At 35.8% G+C, this 23,688-nt stretch overlaps 1 protein-coding gene and 1 non-coding gene across 2 annotated transcripts; both read left to right on the top strand.

Moving 5' to 3' along the window:
- Window positions 1-119: 119 nt before the first annotated feature.
- Window positions 120-20,101, top strand: LOC137391757 (serine-rich adhesin for platelets-like). Its single transcript, XM_068078294.1, has 13 exons — window positions 120-212; window positions 530-571; window positions 3,787-3,858; window positions 4,091-4,187; window positions 4,391-4,598; window positions 5,283-5,440; window positions 11,692-11,837; window positions 12,419-12,583; window positions 12,817-12,918; window positions 13,021-13,230; window positions 16,923-18,521; window positions 18,656-18,856; window positions 19,952-20,101. Exons 1-13 carry the CDS (start codon window positions 120-122, stop codon window positions 20,099-20,101), a joined length of 3,243 nt encoding a protein of 1,080 aa, XP_067934395.1.
- On the top strand, window positions 3,553-3,697 carry LOC137386129 (small nucleolar RNA SNORA79). The gene has a single exon (XR_010977827.1). It is a non-coding gene; the product is annotated as a small nucleolar RNA SNORA79 (small nucleolar RNA).
- Window positions 20,102-23,688: the final 3,587 nt, after the last annotated feature.

Here is a 23,688-nt window from a genome sequence, read left to right on the forward strand (position 1 = left end):
ATCAACTTAAGCAAAGATTTGCAAATATGAAAGAAGGTGCGAAAATTGTCTCTTCTAAGGCTTTTTGTCCTCTTAACTTTCGTATAACTGACCGGAACCTTGGTGACATAGCAAGCATTATGTCGGTAAAGGAGTTGTCTCCCTTAAGTGGAGGGGTGAGCTGGACTGGCAAGCCTGTTACCTATTACATGCAGACCATAGACCGGACAATAGTGAGTTATTCCACATGTGTTTTTGCAGCTATCATGCATTTGTTTTCTTGTCTGGAGTTGTGCTTTGTTCATCATGCCTGTTATTCCATGCTTTTCTGTTTAAAAAAAAGCAGATAGGTCAAGTCTGTCAGTGTAGCTAATATCCATGTATGCTATTTACATTAAAATGCATTGAATGGTCATATCTTAACACGCATCTTCGCTGTTGGTACCATCAACCAATTTATAAAACCAGTTCATTTCAAGTTGACATTGTAATACATTGTAATATGGAATATTGCAACATGCTTAACTTTTTGTTTGCTTTTTGTCCTTAGTTGGAGAAGTATTTTGAAAGCCTAAAAGATCCTAATATTAAGGTAAGTTCTATTTTAATGACTTGTATCACATGGCTAGTAGTAAGTTCTATTTTAATGACTCGTATCACATGGCTAGTAGTAAGTTCTATTTTAATGCCTCGTATCACATGGCTAGCAGTAAGTTCTATTTTAATGACTTGTATCATATGGCTAGCAGTAAGTTCTATTTTAATGACTCGTATCATATGGCTAGCAGTAAGTTCTATTTTAATGACTTGTATCACATGGCTAGCAGTAAGTTCTATTTTAATGACTTGTATCACATGGCTAGCAGTAAGTTCTATTTTAATGGCTTGTATCATATGGCTAGCAGTAAGTTCTATTTTAATGACTTGTATCACATGGCTAGCAGTAAGTTCTATTTTAATGGCTTGTATCATATGGCTAGCAGTAAGTTCTATTTTAATGACTTGTATCACATGGCTAGCAGTAAGTTCTATTTTAATGCCTCGTATCACATGGCTAGTAGTAAGTTCTATTTTAATGACTCGTATCACATGGCTAGCAGTAAGTTCTATTTTAATGACTTGTATCACATGGCTAGCAGTAAGTTCTATTTTAATGGCTTGTATCATATGGCTAGCAGTAAGTTCTATTTTAATGACTTGTATCACATGGCTAGCAGTAAGTTCTATTTTAATGCCTCGTATCACATGGCTAGTAGTAAGTTCTATTTTAATGACTTGTATCACATGGCTAGTAGTAAGTTCTATTTTAATGACTTGTATCACATGGCTAGTAGTAAGTTCTATTTTAATGCCTCGTATCACATGGCTAGCAGTAAGTTCTATTTTAATGACTTGTATCACATGGCTAGCAGTAAGTTCTATTTTAATGACTCGTATCATATGGCTAGTAGTAAGTTCTATTTTAATGACTCGTATCACATGGCTAGTAGTAAGTTCTATTTTAATGCCTTGTATCACATGGCTAGCAGTAAGTTCTATTTTAATGCCTCGTATCACATGGCTAGTAGTAAGTTCTATTTTAATGACTCGTATCATATGGCTAGCAGTAAGTTCTATTTTAATGACTCGTATCACATGGCTAGTAGTAAGTTCTATTTTAATGCCTCGTATCACATGGCTAGTAGTAAGTTTTATTTTAATGCCTTGTATCATATGGTTAGCAGTAAGTTCTATTTTAATGACTCGTATCATATGGCTAGCAGTAAGTTCTATTTTAATGACTTGTACCACATGGCTAGCAGTAAGTTCTATTTTAATGCCTCGTATCATATGGCTAGCAGTAAGTTCTATTTTAATGACTCGTATCACATGGCTAGTAGTAAGTTCTATTTTAATGCCTTGTATCATATGGCTAGCAGTAAGTTCTATTTTAATGCCTCGTATCATATGGCTAGTAGTAAGTTCTATTTTAATGCCTTGTATCACATGGCTAGTAGTAAGTTCTATTTTAATGCCTTGTATCACATGGCTAGCAGTAAGTTCTATTTTAATGCCTCGTATCACATGGCTAGTAGTAAGTTCTATTTTAATGACTTGTATCATATGGCTAGCAGTAAGTTCTATTTTAATGACTCGTATCACATGGCTAGTAGTAAGTTCTATTTTAATGCCTCGTATCACATGGCTAGTAGTAAGTTTTATTTTAATGCCTTGTATCATATGGTTAGCAGTAAGTTCTATTTTAATGACTCGTATCATATGGCTAGCAGTAAGTTCTATTTTAATGACTTGTACCACATGGCTAGCAGTAAGTTCTATTTTAATGCCTCGTATCATATGGCTAGCAGTAAGTTCTATTTTAATGACTCGTATCACATGGCTAGTAGTAAGTTCTATTTTAATGCCTTGTATCATATGGCTAGTAGTAAGTTCTATTTTAATGACTTGTATCACATGGCTAGCAGTAAGTTGTATTTTAATGCCTCGTATCATATGGCTAGTAGTAAGTTCTATTTTAATGCCTCGTATCATATGGCTAGCAGTAAGTTCTATTTTAATGCCTTGTATCACATGGCTAGTAGTAAGTTCTATTTTAATGACTCGTATCACATGACTAGTAGTAAGTTCTATTTTAATGACTTGTATCATATGGCTAGTAGTAAGTTCTATTTTAATGACTTGTATCACATGGCTAGTAGTAAATTCTATTTTAATGACTTGTATCACATGGCTAGTAGTAAGTTCTATTTTAATGACTTGTATCACATGGCTAGCAGTAAGTTCTATTTTAATGCCTCGTATCATATGGCTAGCAGTAAGTTCTATTTTAATGACTTGTATCACATGGCTAGTAGGAAGTTCTATTTTAATGCCTTGTATCACATGGCTAGTAGTAAGTTCTATTTTAATGACTTGTATCACATGGCTAGCAGTAAGTTCTATTTTAATGCCTCGTATCATATGGCTAGTAGTAAGTTCTATTTTAATGCCTCGTATCATATGGCTAGCAGTAAGTTCTATTTTAATGCCTTGTATCACATGGCTAGTAGTAAGTTCTATTTTAATGACTCGTATCACATGGCTAGTAGTAAGTTCTATTTTAATGACTTGTATCATATGGCTAGTAGTAAGTTCTATTTTAATGACTTGTATCACATGGCTAGCAGTAAGTTCTATTTTAATGACTTGTATCACATGACTAGCAGTAAGTTCTATTTTAATGACTCGTATCACATGGCTAGTAGTAAGTTCTATTTTAATGACTCGTATCACATGGCTAGTAGTAAGTTTTATTTTAATGCCTCATATCATATGGTTAGCAGTAAGTTCTATTTTAATGACTCGTATCATATGGCTAGCAGTAAGTTCTATTTTAATGACTTGTATCACATGGCTAGTAGTAAGTTCTATTTTAATGCCTCATATCACATGGCTAGCAGTAAGTTCTATTTTAATGACTCGTATCACATGGCTAGCAGTAAGTTCTATTTTAATGATTGAATATATCAACAACGATGATTAAGTGCTGCCGTATTCTTTCTGCAGTGTTTTCTTGAGGAGTATAGAGCTTGTTGATGATGTTCCCCAGCATTCATTGAGCCATTGTTTGCTGGTTTTACTTCATCATACACTAAAAAGGTCCATCTTCACCCACTACCCTGCTTTTCACTGCTAGTGAATCTCTCTTCAGGATGTGGTTTTGCATGGTCCAATAAACTTTGTGTGGTTCCTGTGAACCGTGCTAGTTTTATCTCAAGACAGAGGTCTGTTTATAAACCCTCTAAAATATTAACGCTTCGTTTGCAGTTTGACGAGCCAGCACTTAACAGAAGACGCCCTGCTGCCAGATATATCAACCTGAATGAGGAGAACATTTCAGTAAGTGGGTTGCTGTTTGATTTGCCATCATACTAGTGCTTATCCTTTCAGTCGTGTCACTTTGATCGTATTTTTTACTTACCTTTCAGTTGCCCTCTATATCCTGTAAAACTTAACGTTGTGTTGTCTCTGTCACTTGAATTTGTAATGCCCACTCTTGGCTCTCAGACAAGAAATGACCCTTTTAAAAGAGTGGCACTTCCATAACATACAAGTTTCCTTATCTACACAGGCACAGCAGGCTATGAACTCTCTTCTCTCCAATCCAGTAAGGACGAAGCGCTTAGTAAAAAATAGAGGTTCTCGGCAGAGGATGTTACAGGTAGCAGGTATGCATGCATATCTTTCTGTCTGGAGACTGGTACTTATCTCTTTGTGACTGGTACAGACTATTATTCCCAAAGCACTTAAGGACCACCAGCTATAGTTCGTCATTACTTACGTCGGTCTTCCTTCTTTTCAGCCTTTTGTCATCCAACACTTTGCCACCTTATTGGTGTTGATGACATACATGTAGTTGTTGCTCTTACAGCTCGGCAGCGTCGAAAAGCGACCACATTGACAACCAAGTCGGCAGTGAACAGCCTGGACTTGTTGCACCAGCATACAATAGCAAGTGTTGGCGTTGACAAACCTCATACTGATGGCGACTCGTCTGAAAGCAGCAATGGACAGGCTCGCCACACAACTCTCCCTGATGGGTGCATCAGGGCTGTTGAGGCCCTGTGTGAAAAGTTCAAGTAAGTCAATTTAAAAACAGCAGGAGAAAGAGTAATCTATGGTGTTATAGGTCTAGTGAACTTGTTTATAGTGTTATAGGTCTAGTGAACTTGTTTATAGTGTTATAGTTCTAGTGAACTTGTTTATAGTGTTATAGATCTAGTGAACTTGTTTATAGTGTTATAGTTCTAGTGAACTTGTTTATAGTGTTATAGTTCTAGTGAACTTGTTTATAGTGTTATAGTTCTAGTGAACTTGTTTATAGTGTTATAGTTCTAGTGAACTTGTTGTTTGCAGTGTTATAGGTCTAGTGAACTTGTTTATAGTGTTATAGGTCTAGTGAACTTGTTTATAGTGTTATAGTTCTAGTGAACTTGTTCATAGTGTTATAGTTCTAGTGAACTTGTTTATAGTGTTATAGGTCTAGTGAACTTGTTTATAGTGTTATAGTTCTAGTGAACTTGTTTATAGTGTTATAGTTCTAGTGAACTTGTTGTTTGCAGTGTTATAGGTCTAGTGAACTTGTTTATAGTTTTGTAGGTTTAGTTAAATTGTTGTTTATAACTCCTTGTTATTACTAGAGGTCGTTTGTAATGTAATAACATGACTAGCTATGTTATGTGGCTTAAGTGTGCTTCCTGATGGGCACAATTCTTGTTGAAGTGAATGTCTCAGTAGCTGCACATTGGTTCTTTTTTCTGCAGGCAGCAATACCTGCAGCACATAAAGAGTATGTACCACCCAGACTATAAAATTGGCTTGCTTGAGACACTAGAGAACGAACGTTCCCGCAATAAGCTCCTGAAAAGGAAACTCGCTGCCCTCAATTCTGAAGTGCAGGATCTGAACAAAGTTGGCGAGAGTATGTACAACTGTTTCTATCCCACAATCTCAATTTGTTAGCTCTGGTAGCCATGTTCATCACGTTAGCTCTGATAGCCATGTTCATCACGTTGGTCTAGTCAAGTGTTCTTGTTTGCTTGCTCTATTTTTAGATACAGTGCATACTCAGGATATGATTTTAATCTGTTCCAGGGTTGGCATCGTTTGGTGAAAAAATCGTATGGAGGGGTATAGAAATCGTAATAATTGTCTAATGCAAATATCCTCTGATAAAAACCATCAAATATTTATATACGTACTGTACATATTAAAAATTAGTAACAAATTAGTATGTTAACCTTAATAACTATAGTTACCTACAAGAACTTTAGTATATTTAGCGTACATGTATTTATTTATTGGTTACGATCTGCATTAAAATGTAATGTTGCAATGTGCTATGTGCAGTACATACCGTAGAGTGTTCTTACCTTCAAGACAGATATACGTATAACAAATTTTGAATACACTTTAAATAAGTTTAGCTTATTAAACACACACCTAAAGCTAAGTTTTAGTATGTATTTTTAACTATTTTACTGAATTTCAATTTTTTATCACTAAAATTTTACTAATTAGTTTCTGACTTCATTTTCAATATAATTTTACCGAATCTCATTAAAACCTTTTCTAAAGGAATATAATTTCAGCCGATCTCATTAAAACATTTATCAACTTAATTCGGCAAGAAAGCCCGAACGATGCTGTTTTTGTAACGCAGTAGATTTTTATTAGCAACTTAAATGAAGTTGTCTGACCACTGACCTTCTTTTTGAAGGAATCACAACTCCAACTTTGCTACTGGTTTGAAGTGATAGTATTACTGTTTTACAAACGATAATTGCTGAACTGAGAGAAATCGGTCATCGTATCCCTCTCTTTCAGTTGTTTTGAGAAAGTTTTCGGCGAACAGAATATCGGCATCTTTGTTATTTTGACGTATGTAATAAGCGCACGCATGGACTTCCATATTTGAACTCCGGCGAAAATTTTGTTGAATTTGTGCGGTGAAATAAGGTTTGTATGGTGAAATAAGGTTTGTATGGTGAAATAAGGTTTGTATGTTGAAGTAAGGTTTGTATGGTGAAATAAGGTTTGTATGGTGAAATAAGGTTTGTATGGTGAAGTGAAAAAAGCAGAAAGGTAGCAGAAAGGTCCAAATTCAAAAAAACCCACACAGGGCCGCGAGGTTATGGATGTTTTTATTCATAACCTATTCATAACTGTGAGTATTAAAGGTTGACTTGCAACAAAATTCACATTACAGTTATTTGGTATCAAAAGATTCACCATGTCTTACTCTGCTGTGTTGTAGGTGCAAAATATGTGGGAATGTGATGACAAGCTTTTAAAAGCTCAAAAACGAATAGTTAATCACAGCCATCACGAAACTGCCGTAGATTAGAATATTTCCAAAACGGCTCCAATGGGACGTGATTGAACGAGATGGCTTCTGTTTACACTTTCATGCAACCTCATTTGCCGAAATATTTTCACAAATATACTTCACGCATTCTATAAAACCATGTCTATTGTTCTTACGCGTCTATTTCATCATCATTGTAATGCTGTCACTTTCAGGCTTTCAGCACTGATATCTTATAACCTACCATGAAAATTCATTTAGTTTTTCAACCTTAGCTCGAAGGAGTACATATCAATTTCTGTTAAACATAATGAGCCTGTTGGTCACCTGTGATAATCGAAAAATGGTGCAGAAATTATTCGCGCTGTTTGGCAGGAAGTATGGGTCACTTGATCAGATTACGACTAGACGATTAGACCAAGCCGAAACAAAACTGTAATGTACCGAACATCTATATTTGATACGGGCTCTTCGGTAAAACTCGAAGTGTTTGTCATAAACTAGTGCTACGAGAAGTTTTATATTGGCCTTTCAATTCACGTGAGAACACCACGTGTCAAAGCAATAACCAAATGGAATGACTACGTCAGAGAAATAAACTGATTCCAATCTATGGCGGTTTCGTGATGGCGGCGATTAACTTCGTTTTTGAGCTTTCAAGAGCTTGTAATCACATTTCCATATATTTTGCACCTACAACACAGCAGAGTAAAACATGGTGAATCTTTTGATATCAAATAACTGTAATGTGAATTTTGTTGCAAGTAAACTTTTAAATATAAGTGAGTAGATACGAACTACGCGTCAGATGTGACCTTCGTGAGTTAGTTCTCTATTATCTGACTTGGTGAGTACATTAGTGCAAGAAGAAATCCTCAATGAAGATGTGCCAGGTTTTTAGCCAGGGGCCGTGTAGTACAGCTCAGCAAAGCGTTTTGTGTATGGCCAAAAGTCGCATGTGGTTTTAGCAGGCTTCATACAAATCATTTCTGATTCAAGAGTAATTAATTACCTTATCGTATCTGTACTTGAACAAAAAGAAACATTTATCTGCGTGCATTGAGCCATTATAAAATGTATTTACAACCCTTTCTCATCGTAGTTTTTTTCTCTTTGCAAAAAATTGTATTTTTTATCGCAATTTTTTCTTAGAAATGACCAGTCATGTCAGACGCATTACAGCCTTAAATATTCGCTAAACTTAGATCTATAGATTTTGATCTTTACTGAACAATAGTACTATTGAGAGTTATTATTTTTATTTGGTTCGCTTATAATAATGCCATAAACTAATAATATTGATAAATTGTCGGACTCTGACATGCTAGAAAAATGATTGAAAAAGTGTTTGGGCTCATTCTACAACACATTTGTGGTATTTTTATGGCATCAGCTGTTGTAAAATTTTATGATGATTAATTTGAGATCAAAATTTTTTTTTATAGACCGTGTGGTTCAAAAGTTAAAGCGATTTATATTTAGCGATATATATTTATATGCGCCCTTGTCAAATATTAGAGTCTACCAAATATATAATTACTAGCTGTGCTACCCGGCAATGCCTGGGTAATAAAAGTATTTGGCCAGAAAATTGATTCATTTAATATATATAACAACATTTGCCATTCTAAATTTGAACCTACTATCATAAGAGAAGTGTTTTCTGTAGTTGAAATAAATTAAGAAAGTAAATAAAAACAACTGTAAAGGTTTTCAAACTTTGTCAAACAACTGTAACTTTTAAACTTTATATCATGAGGAAATGATTTTGTGCAGAACAGGTTCTTTTCTTTGGAGGCATTAGACAATGTGTAGCTTCTGAGAATACATGTATTTAACAGATTAATAAAAAAATATGACAGAATATGGTAGTATTTTGTAGTTGAATTTTTTATTAGAACAATGTCTGCCAAAAATGGTTGAATGAAAAATTAATATTAATAATAACAATTGGAAACTAAGTAATAATAACAGTGATAGAAAGAGGAATAACGGTTAAACTTCAAACAGATATTATACGCAAATTGTGTTAAAAAAATCCCAGTTGAAATAAAAACAATAATGCAACAAACTTTAAAAACTTATGTTATAAACTTCAAAAGTTATACCAAGTGTATAAATGTAATAATAGAATGTAAATATATCTACCTATATATATTTCTCAAAGTATGTAAATGTATGTAAATATAAGAGAGTGAGGAATAACTGATGCTAACGATAAATCTTACAGATAATCTTACATTAATCTTACAAATGATTGTTGTAAAATGTAAAAATGATTACAAATTGCTAATTGATTACGTTTAGAATGAAAGATGTGTAAGCTAATACACAAAGCGAACGAAGTTTAACGAACGAAACATTTGGCTGTTGAGGAAAGGAAATTGCGCTTGTTAATATACTATATCGCTATTAAAATAAATGATAAATAACAAAATGGAAAATATTCATACAAACCAAGATGTTTTAATTTTAAATAAAAGAAATAACGTTAAATATTTTTTAAACGAACAAAGATTTTGTTCATATTTAATGATTGTGGAACGCAAGGTACCAAATCTCAATCCAAAAAACATAATGTAGCTGGGAAAAAGTCTTCTGAGCAGCTGGAATGAATTAGTAACAAACTAAATGTAGATGTAAAATAAATAGCAAGTATGTAAACTACGAAATGTCGATTCAACGTATATAATCAGGACAAAAATCGCCAGTTTTCAAGTTTGAGATAAACTAGTAGCTTTAACGAAAAAGACGAATAAGCATCGCGTTGCACATACTTATATCCCACAATATTTCCGAACAGGAGCATCGTAACTCGTGGACACGAGGCAAAAATAATTAATACGCGCGTGGTGTATACGTTATATGCAAACAGATTTTATCACTATGGCACGCTAGCTCAGTGGTAGTGCGTCCAGATAAGAAGGTTGTTAATGCGTTCACGGAACTAGTCGCGAGTTCAAAACCATCACAACGCGAAATTTTTAATATCAAGATTTTAAGATCTATAGCCTGAATACAGACATGGACTTTGAGAAATATATATATATCTCCCGGTAAATAAATCAACTAGGTAGTAAAAGAATTAGGAGACAACCTCTTCTCATCATCTATGCTAAAACCAAGCTTATCTTCATGTCTTGTTCTATGTTATGTGCCTTAGTAATATCATATGTTGTTTGCTGAACACTTTAAGAGGTTTGTCTGTCATCATATGTACAGACCCGTTGGAAATGTGAACTGCTTGTGCTGTATTTGAATATTTCATTGCAACCTAATCAGTTGTAACCGCTGCTGATTTTTAAAGTACAGCATATCACACCATAACACAACATGTCACACAATAATACAACATGTCACACCCTAACACAACATGTCACATCATAACACAGCATGTCACACCATAACACAACGTGTCACAACATGTCACACCATAACGCAACATAACACACCATAACACAGCATATCACACCGAAACACAACATGTCAAACCATTACACAATCTCTCAGACCATAACTCACACCATAACACAACGTGTCACACCATAACAACATATCATACAATAACACAGGCTTCAGGTGATTCAGCAAAAATTGTCATGAAATTAAAGAAGTTTAATTTAGACAAGGAGCATCTAGGAGCTCATGTTATTAGTATACAGAAAAACTTGTACAACATAACACACCATAACACAACATATCACACCGTAACACAACATGTCACGTAACACAACATGTCACACAATAATACCACATGTCACACCATAATACAACACGTCACACCATAACACAACATATCACATCGTAATACAACATGTCACACCATAATACAACATAACACACCATAACACAACATATCACACCGTATCATAACAGGTCAAATCATTACACAATCTCTCAGACCATAACTCACACCATAACACAACGTGTCACACCGTAACACAACATGTCACACAACATGTCACGTAACACAACATGTCACACAATAATACCACATGTCACACCATAATACATGTCACACCATAACACAACATATCACACCGTAACACAACATGTCACACCATAATACAACATAACACACCATAACACAACATAACACACCATAACACAACATATCACACCGTATTATAACATGTCAAACCATTACACAATCTCTCAGACCATAACTCACACCATAACACAACGTGTCACGCCATAACAACATATCATACAATAACACAGGCTTCAGGTGATTCAGCAAAAATGGTCATGAAATTAAAGAAGTTTAATTTAGACAAGGAGCATCTAGGAGCTCATGTTATTTAGTATACAGAAAAACTTATGATGATAATATTGTACCTGAAAAAGAGATGCAACTCATGGTGTGTGCAGATGCAACTCATGGTGTGTGCAGATGCAACTCATGGTGTGTGCAGATGCAACTCATGGTGTGTGCAGATGCAACTCATGGTGTGTGCATATGCAAACCCTTAATTTATTTTTCACTAGCTCATACCGGTGGATTAAAATAGTTGGCTGACTTGGAATTTGCTCATAAATGTGTAGACCTGTTGCTGCGCACTTCATTCTTGAAATAAAACGGAAATTTCAGCCTCCCATCAGCTACTTATATGGGACATATTTCACTATCATTCAAATGCATTGAAGTCTATTTAAACTGGAGCAATTTTAAGCAGTGAATGAAACTAAAATGCTGTAATAAATATCCTGTGTGTTGGTTCAAGGCCTATAACGAGGCATGAACAAACTAAGAATAGATACTGTTGAATGGCTCTCTGCTTACAGATTAGTTGATAAAGCAAGGCTCGTCATTGTATGCTTTCAGTCAGATTGAGCCGTTCAAATAAATTGTTTTGCTTTTCTAGACAATTTTAAAAAGCGTGCTACCGAACTGGGTATGTCACATTCTTCTGATGTGTTCATACGAGAAGCAAAGGAGATGGTCCAAAACAATAGTAATCTCAAGAAGAAAGCAGAGTCTCTGGCTACATATAATGCGTATTTACAGGAGGTATGTTCCGCTTAAGCACGTGCTCGTAGACACATGTTCATAGACAAATGTTCATAGACACGTGCTCGTAGACACATGTTCATAGACACATGCTCGTAGACACATGTTCATAGACACGTGCTCGTAGACACGTGCTCGTAGACACATGTTCATAGACACATGTTCATAGACACATGTTCATCGCAGCTCATGTGAGAATATTTCATTTTACTGTGTTCAGCTTTCAATTCTCAGGTCAGTTTTAATACTCAAAGGACAACTTGGAAGACAATCTCGTTCGTATGAAAAATTGACCAATAAATTGATGATGCATTATGCTTACTTAGCAATGAAATATATGCGTACTATAGAACTTTAGAACTTTAGTTGTATGTGAACAAGACTTGTGTATACCAGGCTGTGGCTCGTTCATTAATATTGTGACTTAGCTATTAATCGCAGTCTTCAACCCTGATCTTGTGCAAGAGTAACACCATCCCGCTAACTTCATTTCAGTTCGTAGACTTTCAGACATCTTACCTGCGCCCTTGTTTACGTATTGTCAACTGATTTGGGGGAGCAATCGACTTTTCTTAATACAGGAACAAGAACGATTGCTAGGTGTCTGGGAGAGTCAAGGCAAACTTGCAGACCCGGATGTCTCTTCCTCCGTACAGCAGCAGAAGGATTACCTGTTCAATGAGTTTAAGCTTGGCTATTCACGGTACCGGAAGCTCAGGCGGCAGGTTACAGAAGTAAATGCGGAGGTAAAAGTGGTATTCAATGTAAAAGGCTTTAGGTAATACCTGTTTGCATAATGCTTTTCATTCATCGTCATTGCTCAACTCTTTGACTACTTCTTATACCTAAATTTTAACATGTCATCAGAGTGCACTTTATTTTAAAAATTTGTTAAGACTTTTCATTTTCACCTTTCTCAATGTAGATTAGTTACTTTCATCTACTTTTGTGTATATTACCTATTTTCATCTTTGTGTAGATTACACTGCTTGAGCGAAGATACAAGAATGAAATGGCTAAAACGCAAATCATCAGTGACTCAATTGAAAATTCATCTTCGGTTGCAGTGTCATCTAGTCAGGTAGGTTGGGGGCAACTTGTGACTCGGTTTTGCTAACATTCAATGTCTAGTCAAATGAAACGATTCTCGGCTAGTGATGATCCCAATAAATTTGTTAAACAGGTTTGTGAGGCGTCCAGTTCTCCCCTAATGCTCGATGGGGTCCATCAGCAAGCATCAACAGTCAGACCGGTAACTGTGGAGAATACGGGGCTGCAGCACTCGGTGGCACAACCCTCGGAGTCATCCAATCAACAACCAGCTTCAATTATTGCCAGGTTACCAACTCTCGAGCCGGTTACTCCATATTCACCCATCAGTCAAGGGAGTGAAGTGAGATTTTTTATTATTGTTTGAGGTCATGTATGAGGTCATGTATGAGGTCATGTTCTTTTATCAGACACTTTCTTTAAGGTTGTCATAGTTTGAGGTCATTTTCTTTTATCAGACACTTTCATTCACGTTGTCATAGTTTGAGGTCATGTTCTTTTATCAGACATTTTCTTTAAGGTTGCCATAGTTTTCGTGTCACATCTATTTCAAAGAACATTGAATGCTAATATTTTTCTGGTTTCATGATATAGTGCTATTTTTCTGTATGGGACATAACCATCACAAGATATAAGTGATGATTTATTTGTGAGTGACATGTCTATCACAAGGTGTTAGTGTGATTTATCTGTTATGTTATTGTTATATCTGTTATGCTAGTGATATATCTGTGTTAATGATGCATCTGTTATGTTGGTGTTATATCTGTATGTTATTGATATATCTGTATGTTAGTGATATATCTGTATGTTGGTAATATATCTGTATGTTGTTGATATATCTGTATGTTAATGATATATCTGTGTGTTAATGATGTATCTGTATGTTGTTAATATGTTTGTACGTTAGAGATATATCTGTATGTTATTGATATATCTGTATGTTATTGATATATCTGTATATTAATGATATACCGTAAAACCTCTAATTGAATGCCACCTCTATTTAAATGCCACCTCCAATTAACCGCCACCCTGAGAGAAGAGTTAAAAAATACATCGGCCCCTCCAATTAAACATCACCTCCATTTGACCTCCACTTTGACATTATTTGATCTTTACGAGCCCATATTATCAGCTGATCAGGAGAAGAGTGTCCACAAAATCGTATTAATAATAAATTGTTTATATTAATAACAATTAATTCTCTCGTTGTCCAATTCCAAAGCTTTTTGTTTTTTTATTAAAACTTTGAAAGCAACACCATAAAAATGATCAATAACTGTCTCAGGCTAGTAATAGTTCTCAGTTTAACACGGTCTTTTTACTTCGAAGTAGCGTACATATATAAAAAACGGTTTAAATTTACGGTGGTAGATGAACTTTTAAAGCAAAGCTATAGAAAGAATTGCCGTCTCAGGCTAATAGTGGTTCCTTGTTTAATGTAGTCCTGATACATGTACATTTATAAAAAACGATTCAAATTTACGATGGTAGATGGGCAGAACTTTGAAAGCAACGCCATAGAAATAACTACTAACTGTCTCAGGCTAATAGTAGTTCCTTGTTTAACGCGGTCCTAATACTCCGAAGGACATGCATATAAAAACCGGTTTGCCAGTTTTTGACCAAAGGTTACGTTTCATGAGCAGACTTTTACGTGTTGCATTGGTGCTAAATGCAGCGCGTCAAAGTTTTGCTCTGCCAAAAAATTGTTTGGACACTAATATCGACTAGATCAGCAGTGCAGAAAAAAGTTGAGGCCAGAAGATATTGTGGAAGGTATTCAACAACTAGAAGATGTTCGTTCCATCGAAAACAACAATCAGAATGCGGCTATCGGAGCAAACGATGGAAATATTTTAGTTTTAAGAACGTTATTTTTTGTTCCTGCATGTAATATAAGTATGGTTTGTTTATATCACTTGTTCATGAATATATATTTGTATCATTTGATAGATTATTATTTTATAACTTATAAATATGCAGATTTATAGCATGTTATTTAAAAGCATCCTTGCGGCTATCTTAACACGGCTTACAATGGATCGATGCTCATAATTCCACTTCTATTGCACATAAAAAGCTAGTTTTGGCTGCAAACTGTAGCAAAACATATCAGTGAGTACAATGGGCTTTTATTCAACAATATTAAATATAGATATAAAATGAAAATATGTCTTCAAATTTAGAATAAAATAAAAATTGAAAAGGCCAACAAATTGCAAAGAAGGACACAGGCTATATCATCGCAGTTCAATTGCAAGCAATAGATATCAACTGGTAGAGATATTTCTCGATTATATTATGTTTCTCGAAAATCTCAATGCACATTTATTATGAGATCTTTGACAAGTTGAAGGTAAGTTGGCAGATTTATTGCATCCAAAAGGCTTAATATCGCTCCACCGGAAAAAGAGCAAAATTAGGCGACATTCGCTTCGCCCATAATAGGGCTAAATTTATGTTTCTAAAATTCTGGCGAGCCATTTGAAAAAAATAGACTGTCAGCCTCTATTTGAATGACGCCTCCAATTGACCGCCACTATAGAGGAAGGGTTGAAAAATATAGCGCCATGGCGTTCAATGAGAGGTTTTATGGTGTCTGTATGTTAGGGATATGTCTTTATGTTAAAGATATGTCTGTATGTTAATGATATATATGTATGTTAATGATATATCTGTATGTTATTGATATATCTGTATGTTATTGATATATATGTATGTTATTGATATATATGTTAATGATATATCTGTATGTTATTGATATATCTGTATGTTAATGATATATCTGTATGTTATTGATATATCTGTATGTTGGCGATATATCTGTATGTTAGTGATATATCTGTTTGTTAATGATATATCTGTATGTTAATGATATATCTGTATGTTATTGATATATCTGTATGTTATTGATATATCTGTATGTTATTGATATATCTGTATGTTATTGATGTATCTGTATGTTATTGGTATATATGTATGTTATTGGTAATATCTGTATGTTAATGATATATCTGTATGTTATTGATATATCTGTATGTTGTTGATATATTTGTATGTTATTGATATATCTGTATGTTATTGGTATATATGTATGTTATTGGTATATCTGTATGTTAATGATATATCTGTATGTTATTGATATATCTGTATGTTGGCGATATATCTGTATGTTAGTGATATATCTGTTTGTTAATGATATATCTGTATGTTAATGATATATCTGTATGTTATTGATATATCTGTATGTTATTGATATATCTGTATGTTATTGATATATCTGTATGTTATTGATGTATCTGTATGTTATTGGTATATATGTATGTTATTGGTAATATCTGTATGTTAATGATATATCTGTATGTTAATGATATTTCTGTATGTTATTGATATGTCTGTATGTTATTGATATGTCTGTATGTTAGAGATATATCAATAACATACAGATGTATCACTAACATACAGATATATCATTAACATACAGATGTATTACTAACATACAGATATATCGCCAACATACAAATATATCAATAACATACAGATATATCATTAACATACAGATATATCGTTAACATACAGATATACCAATAACATGCATATATACCATTAACATACAGATATATAATTAACATACATATACATCATTAACATACAGATATATTACTAACGTACAGATATATCGCCAACATACAAATATATCAATAACATACAGATATATCATTAACATACAGATATATCGTTAACATACAGATATACCAATAACATGCATATATACCATTAACATACAGATATATCAATAGCATACAGATATATCAATAACATACAAATACATCATTAACATACAGATATTAAAGTTGATTGGTCCCTCACATTCATGATTGTAACAAAACTCAGTCTTGGTTATTACGCTTCTCTTCGAGTTGCCGACTTTATGACTAGGGATTACTTCCCTTGCTTTTTGTTAAACAAGCTGACTGTGCTATGGAATGCCATAGGTTGTAATTCGCTGACATTGGATTTGTTCTTTAGGAAGGTCCAGGGAAACTTTCACCTTCACCTGCCAACCAGCCAGAACATGCCAAAGCCATCCAGGTACCAAGAAACTCAACTGCCGAAGATTATGAAGCTGATACTGATGTGGAACTTTGTAGTCCTGGATTGCGATCTTTATCTCTTACGAGTACTTCTATGCTTATGACAGCTCAGTCATCCAAGACTACAGGCTTAGATACTCATTCGCTTGCTTTACCTCTCAACAGACCTCATGAGCAATGCTTGGTACCCACCAGTTCAGCCGCTAGCTCTATTGAGAAGGTTGATAAGAATTCAAAAGATGTTGTTCCAGTAGAACATGAAGGGAATGACGGGGTAGAAGATACAGAAAACCAGGCATCTGTGACTGTAAGCACACCGACAGCGGGGGATGAAGAGAGTACAACAGTCGTGACCACCGTATTATTAGAAGCTCAGTCAATTGATGGCCAATTGGACATGGCACCTACCTCTATTGAGCAATCATTGGATGATGATAGTACAGCAGCCCCAGTTTCTGATGATACAGGCACTATACACCGCTCATCAATTGAGTCTGCTATGACTAGTCAATCAGCTGACTCTGTGGATATTGGTGAGCAGTCACCAGATGACAGCACCGCGTGCTCAGATTCATCCACTCTTCCTCAGTCTACCCAATCTAGTCACTCTACTATCATAAAGGCTAGCACGAGTTCCGGAACCTCTCCTGCCGCTTGCAGCAGTGCATCAGAAGAGGTGAACAAGAATAGTTCATCCGCTGTCGACACAACTCCGGTTGAAGCTTCCGCAAAATACTCTGTAGTTACCTCTGCCATAGAAGATATCTCTCCATGCTCCTCGCCAGCAAGGGAACCTTCAGTCTCATCGCCCAAAGAGGCCTCGCCTCTCACTCTTAGTGCCAATGATGAAGTGGAAGATAAAGGAGAGGCTGAAGAGAAAACTACTGTTTCTGAGCCACAGATAGCGGTAGCTCCAAGCACAGATGTTGCGGCCCAGGCTGTTCAGCAGCCACAGAAGAAGCAGCTCTCCCTTGAAGCATATAGATTAAAGAAAAAACAGGCTCAGGCGGAACAAAAGCCATCCCCACCTGGACAGCCCGCATCGGCCAAGCCAGACCTAGTTCGTTCCCCCTCACCAGGCGCTTCATCGGTTGAGTCTTTGTCTCCCTCGAAGTCGAATTTAGAAATGCTGTCCCCCAGGTCATCTTTTGGTGCATCCGAATCTCTTCGCAAGACAGCTGATTGGTTGAAAGCATCAGATTCAGTTTATAGCTCGTCAAAGTCTCTGGTGGAACCCAATGCTGAGCCAGAAAAAGGTGACTCTGTCTTGAAGAATGTACCTAGATCAGATGAGCAAAGGCTTGCTGTATCGAGTCAAGAAAATGATACACTCACCTCGCCTACCGCTTCCCAGCTGACTGACAGTGCTTCTGGCACACCCAAAAAGTCTAGCTCTACAAAGACGATTCGTGTATCAAATTATAAGACGATAGCAGAACTAACACGAGTGACATCGTTGGTAGACTCTGTTCTGAGCCAGGGGACGTCATCTAGCAAAGAATCACAGGCTACAAGAGAACTGCTACTAAAAAAGGTGCGCAATATCCAACTTGCAATCTTTGATTCACAAATACAGCATGTTCCTGCAGTCTAGTCAAATGGTGATTGCAATTCTTGTTTGTCTTTTTTAGGCACGCAATCGCAATGACTATGACTTTAAAATTTTAGGTTGATGAGTTTTTGCAAAAAGACACGAAACTGAGGGATAAGTTGGAGAAAAAAAATCAAGAGATGCGATTAGAGAGCATCCTTGATGGGCCAAGTTCGAGACAGTCTGGCAGCGCTGTGAAGGAGGCTCGTGCTAGGCAGCGAGAGGCGAGACTAACACCGCTCACTAAAGAATTCTCACCCGGTCGAAGCAGTGTCAGAGTAAGTACTCTCTTCTCAGACCATCACTCCTACTGCCCGAGCCACCTCATGTGAGCTCACCTCGCATGCCTATTCTGAAAGTTGTATCTTCTCAGTCATGATGCAGTAGAGACTCAATCCGTTCTAAAAAAATTTTCGTATCGAAACATGTTTGCTGGAGCAACTATTCTTATAAGAACACATTGTGTTTCATTTAATTTATTCCACACATGAAATGCTTAGCTATAAATACCTCAGGGAATTATATGCGGCATTAAAACAAATGAATTATTTTATCTTTATTTATGATGCTCAGTTTAAGTATTTAAAATTGGCAAATTCCACATTGTCATATGAATTGTATTTAAACTTGTTATGTGACAAATAATTTAAACTGATTGATTATAAGCTTCTCTCATTTTCAAGTTGTCTCCACAATAACTACACAGCGTAGGCTAACACTGCGTAGGTTAATACAACCTAGACTTAACACCATATAGACTTAACACCATATAGACTTAACACCATATAGACTTAACACCATATAGACTTAACGACATATTGACTTAACACATCATTGACTTAACACCATATAGCCTTAACACCATATAGACTTAACACCATATAGACTTAACACCATATAGACTTAACACCATGTAGACTTAACACCATATAGACTTAACACCATATAGACTTAACACCATATAGACTTAACAGAACATAAACTTAACACATTATAAGCTTAAGCTCTTTAATAAGATGCAATAAAAGAAATTAGGTTAGTAATAGATCACCAGCATTTTGATGAACATTAGTAATCATAACCAAGGTCTCTGTTAAAAACAGTGACAGTGAACAAAACATTTCATGCTTTAAATCTTTTCCATCGTAAACTAGATTGAACTAGTTGTCTGTATGCAATAATTTTCACTAATCTCCAGTTTATACATCTGTGGATATCAAATTATTGAGAATTTATCCAAAAACAATAACTTGCTCAAAATAAAATGACAAAAACAGTCTCTGCCATAAGTGAGCCATTTCGTATATCGCATACATTCTGTACTACCTGGTAGTAGGCGATCCATATAGTGTTGCGTTTTGTATGATTTGCAGTCGACTTCAGTAAGTGTAACAAGCCGAGAGCGAGACACTCAGGCACCCAGTCTAAGCGGTCTCAGCCCCATCAGCAGTCGACAAAGTTTATCGCAAGACCTCCCTGCGTATTCCAAGACTGCATCCGGCAAAACTAAGGAAGTTGGGTAGGATTTTACATGTAGTTTTCATGAGACTTAGTTATTTGGAATAGTAGACAAGTGATGCTGACTAATCTTGTGAGCTCTCATTTACAGCCATAATCGTGTCTTCTGAAAAAGTGATGTATTTACTTTGCTAATCAGTTAATTTTTAAGGATGGTTCTTTACTGGTTTCGTGAATTCTAGTGTGGCATTCTTGAGTTTTGCCTTGTCACTGAATTGCACTCGTGTTTGAATGCATTTTCTACTGCTAATGTTTAAAAGGAAACGATCAAAGGATCTGTCTGAAAGAGATAGTAGTAGGGCAACTGATGTAGGGTACTCGGGCTACTCGCCAGCTTCGGACAGGTCTACCACGCCTCTCAGAGATGAACCTCTTCATTCTTCTCTATCTCTCACCAATCCTGAGAGCAGGTTAGCTAGGTTATTCTACTCATTTCTTCTTTTTATAGTGATTTATTGTTGTTTGGGTTTTTTCGTGTTATTCTTATGGCGATAGAACATTTTACACATAGCCCCGATGGTTGTGCGCATATTTGCCAGATTTGAGCTTGGCTCTTCCAATTTGTCATGGTCTGGACCCCGGACCCCTCCAGATGATCCTGAAAGAAATTCTCTCATTGACACACACCAGCTATCTTCAGCTGGACCGTGTACACCTCCTGAGCCGTGCCCTGCCAGTCCAGCTAGCCCGAGGTCAAGGTCTGCCACTCCTCCAGATAGACCTCATCATTCTGTGTCTGGACCGAGTACTCCTCCCGGACCAGGGCCGCGCACTCCGCCTGGCACTCCGCCCGAAAGTGACCAAGAAGAAGTTGATTATCTTGACAGACCCACTCATTACCGAAAATCAAAAAGCATTGAGAATGTGCCGAGGCAGAGAAAAGGAAGGGAGAGTAGATATGACATGCCAAGACGAGCAAGAGTCAGCGAGGGTGGGAGGTAAGGTACTTGTAACTTGCATTGATTTATCTAATCTCTTAAAGATGTAATGAAGTGCATCTGGTAATTTGGAGTTACCTTCTCATATTAATTTGAGAAATTATATTCGCAATAGTAAATTTCAAAAGTGCTTTAGCATAAAAGCATTACAATTTTGAATGAACAAAAAGCAGCTAATGGCATATGGTTTTACCTTCTGTGGCAACAGAGTAAACCATTACGACACAGAGCGCATCTTCTCACACTCAGCCTATCATACACACTGGCAGGATCTCCTTTGGCAATAGACCAGCCCTTAGTCAGGGACTATTTAGACAAATAATATTCCTTCTAATACATGTAGTTATGCAGTTTGTATCTTATTGCAAGGTCTTCATTTTTAGTAAAAGACAAAGATTATAGTAATTTAGAGGTAGGATGTCTGACACTATCTATATGGCTCTGGCTCTCAGCTAGCAGCAAATGTACATCCAAACACTTATGGAAATTGCACAAGAGATTGTTTGAAGTAAATTTGAACACCGCTGCATAATATGGTATATGTCTATGGTCTATCATAATATGGTCTATCATAATATGGTCTATGGTCTATCATAATATGGTCTATGTCTATGGTCTATAATAATATGGTATATGTCTATGGTCTATCATAATATGGTCTATCATAATATGGTCTATGTCTATGGTCTATAATAATATGGTATATGTCTATGGTCTATCATAATATGGTCTATCATAATATGGTCTATCATAATATGGTCTATCATAATATGGTCTATCATAATATGGTCTATCATAATATGGTCTATCATAATATGGTATATGGTCTATGGTCTATCATAATATGGTCTATCATAATATGGTCTATCATAATATGGTCTATGTGTTGCTAAAAAGATACACGCTGAATGCAATAAATAAAAACATTGTTGACCAGTCGGGTTATGAGAAACCATCTTTGTTTGCTTCTCTTAGCTAAAGCTTTGCTTTCAAGTATTTGCTTTGCAATAATGTTTCCTAAATTATGCTTTCTGTTTGGTATTATGAACTGAGAGGCTCTCAGTTGTGGATAAGTTGGAATTTTCATGGCAGATGGAACAGATCAGTGAGGAGCAGTTGATCAAGTGACTTAATTTGTTATCATTCCTTTTACCATAGGTTTGTGCAAAGTGTAAACTAGATACGATACAGCAAATACGGCATCGTAACAATTTGTCCTTTTGTATTTTATATTACCACATATCCCCACATATAAACCGATTCTAGAACACACAAATCTTTTTTAAAACTTAGGGATCCAGCTTATTCGCTCACATCTCTTATTGACAGCAAACTAATGACGTTATGAGATGGTAATTTTAACAACTACAACTCGAACCTTTATTAACCTAACTTTATTATTAAAAGTAAAACAACAATAATGATTACCACTATAATTAACTCCTTCGCCACCAAATACATTTTTATGGAGACAAATATACGGTAAAAGAATATTTGAAATTGGCGCATATAAGTTATCATAACATTGGACCAAATTAATTAGCATAAAATTGTACATCATCCGATGCCATAAAAAGGTCACAATTGTGTTGTGGAATCAGTTTGGACACTTTTTGTCCTCTTCATACTATTGTGGACAAGTTGAGCGTGTTCAGAGTCAGACGAGTTACCACTATTACTAAAGCTTACGTCATTATTATTACTGTTAAAAATAAATACTTACCGTCACTTGTTCTATCGCCCAATAGATAATCATATGAAGTCCATTGATCTACAATTTGTGAAAAATGCATAACTGTAATGCGCCTGATCATTGCGAAGAACAACTAGCTATAAAAATTTGCTTTAGAAAAGCGAAACAATGGTCAAAGTAAGATGCAAACATGTTTTCCTTAAGCTCCACACAAACGTGATCATTTCCTCTTGCTTAGGCGGAGACACGATACGCTAATTATCCAACTACTCACCAATCAGAAACGTTTTGTACTAAGCTTGCAGAAGTCGCTCTATTTCCGCAACCTTTTGCTCCGATAGATGCGGCGTGTATCAATTTTTAAGGTCGGCTTATATGCGAGTTGTTATAAATTAGTTGACTTCAGGGCCGTTTTTCGAGAGTCGGCTTATATGTAAAATAGGCTTATATGCCGGGATATACGGTGCATCATTTTTCATTCTCACTTATTAGCTTAATTTGTTTTTTTCTGTATATCTTAACACATACTTGTTTACATTTTATCGCGCTAAAGTGGGGATAAAAACCTAAAATAATGTAAAAGCGTAACATACCACTAATATCCATGTTAAACGGTAAATAAGAGATAACACTTAACACAACGACACCAGTTATTTCTTGTAGTTATTTAGACAGTATTTCATTGAAATGAGTTGAAAAACACGAAGGTTGTTAGGAAAGAAATCTTAGCGTAGGCAGGCTTGGCATAATTGAGTTCCATAAGGATGACAGTCTAGGAATTAAACCGCAGTCTTTCAGTTCAATTAAATTTACTAATTAATGTTGACCGATGAGAAACCATGACAAACAGAATTACGGCTTGCCAAGGGCCAATTAGTAAGCATTTCATCAATGTCAATTACCAGTCATGTAATTTATGAGTGGTGAGAGGACAGCTTTGAATGCACTCCTTGTTGTAACT

Source organism: Watersipora subatra, chromosome 1, assembly GCF_963576615.1.
Source record: "Watersipora subatra chromosome 1, tzWatSuba1.1, whole genome shotgun sequence".
NCBI lineage: Eukaryota > Metazoa > Bryozoa > Gymnolaemata > Cheilostomatida > Watersiporidae > Watersipora > Watersipora subatra.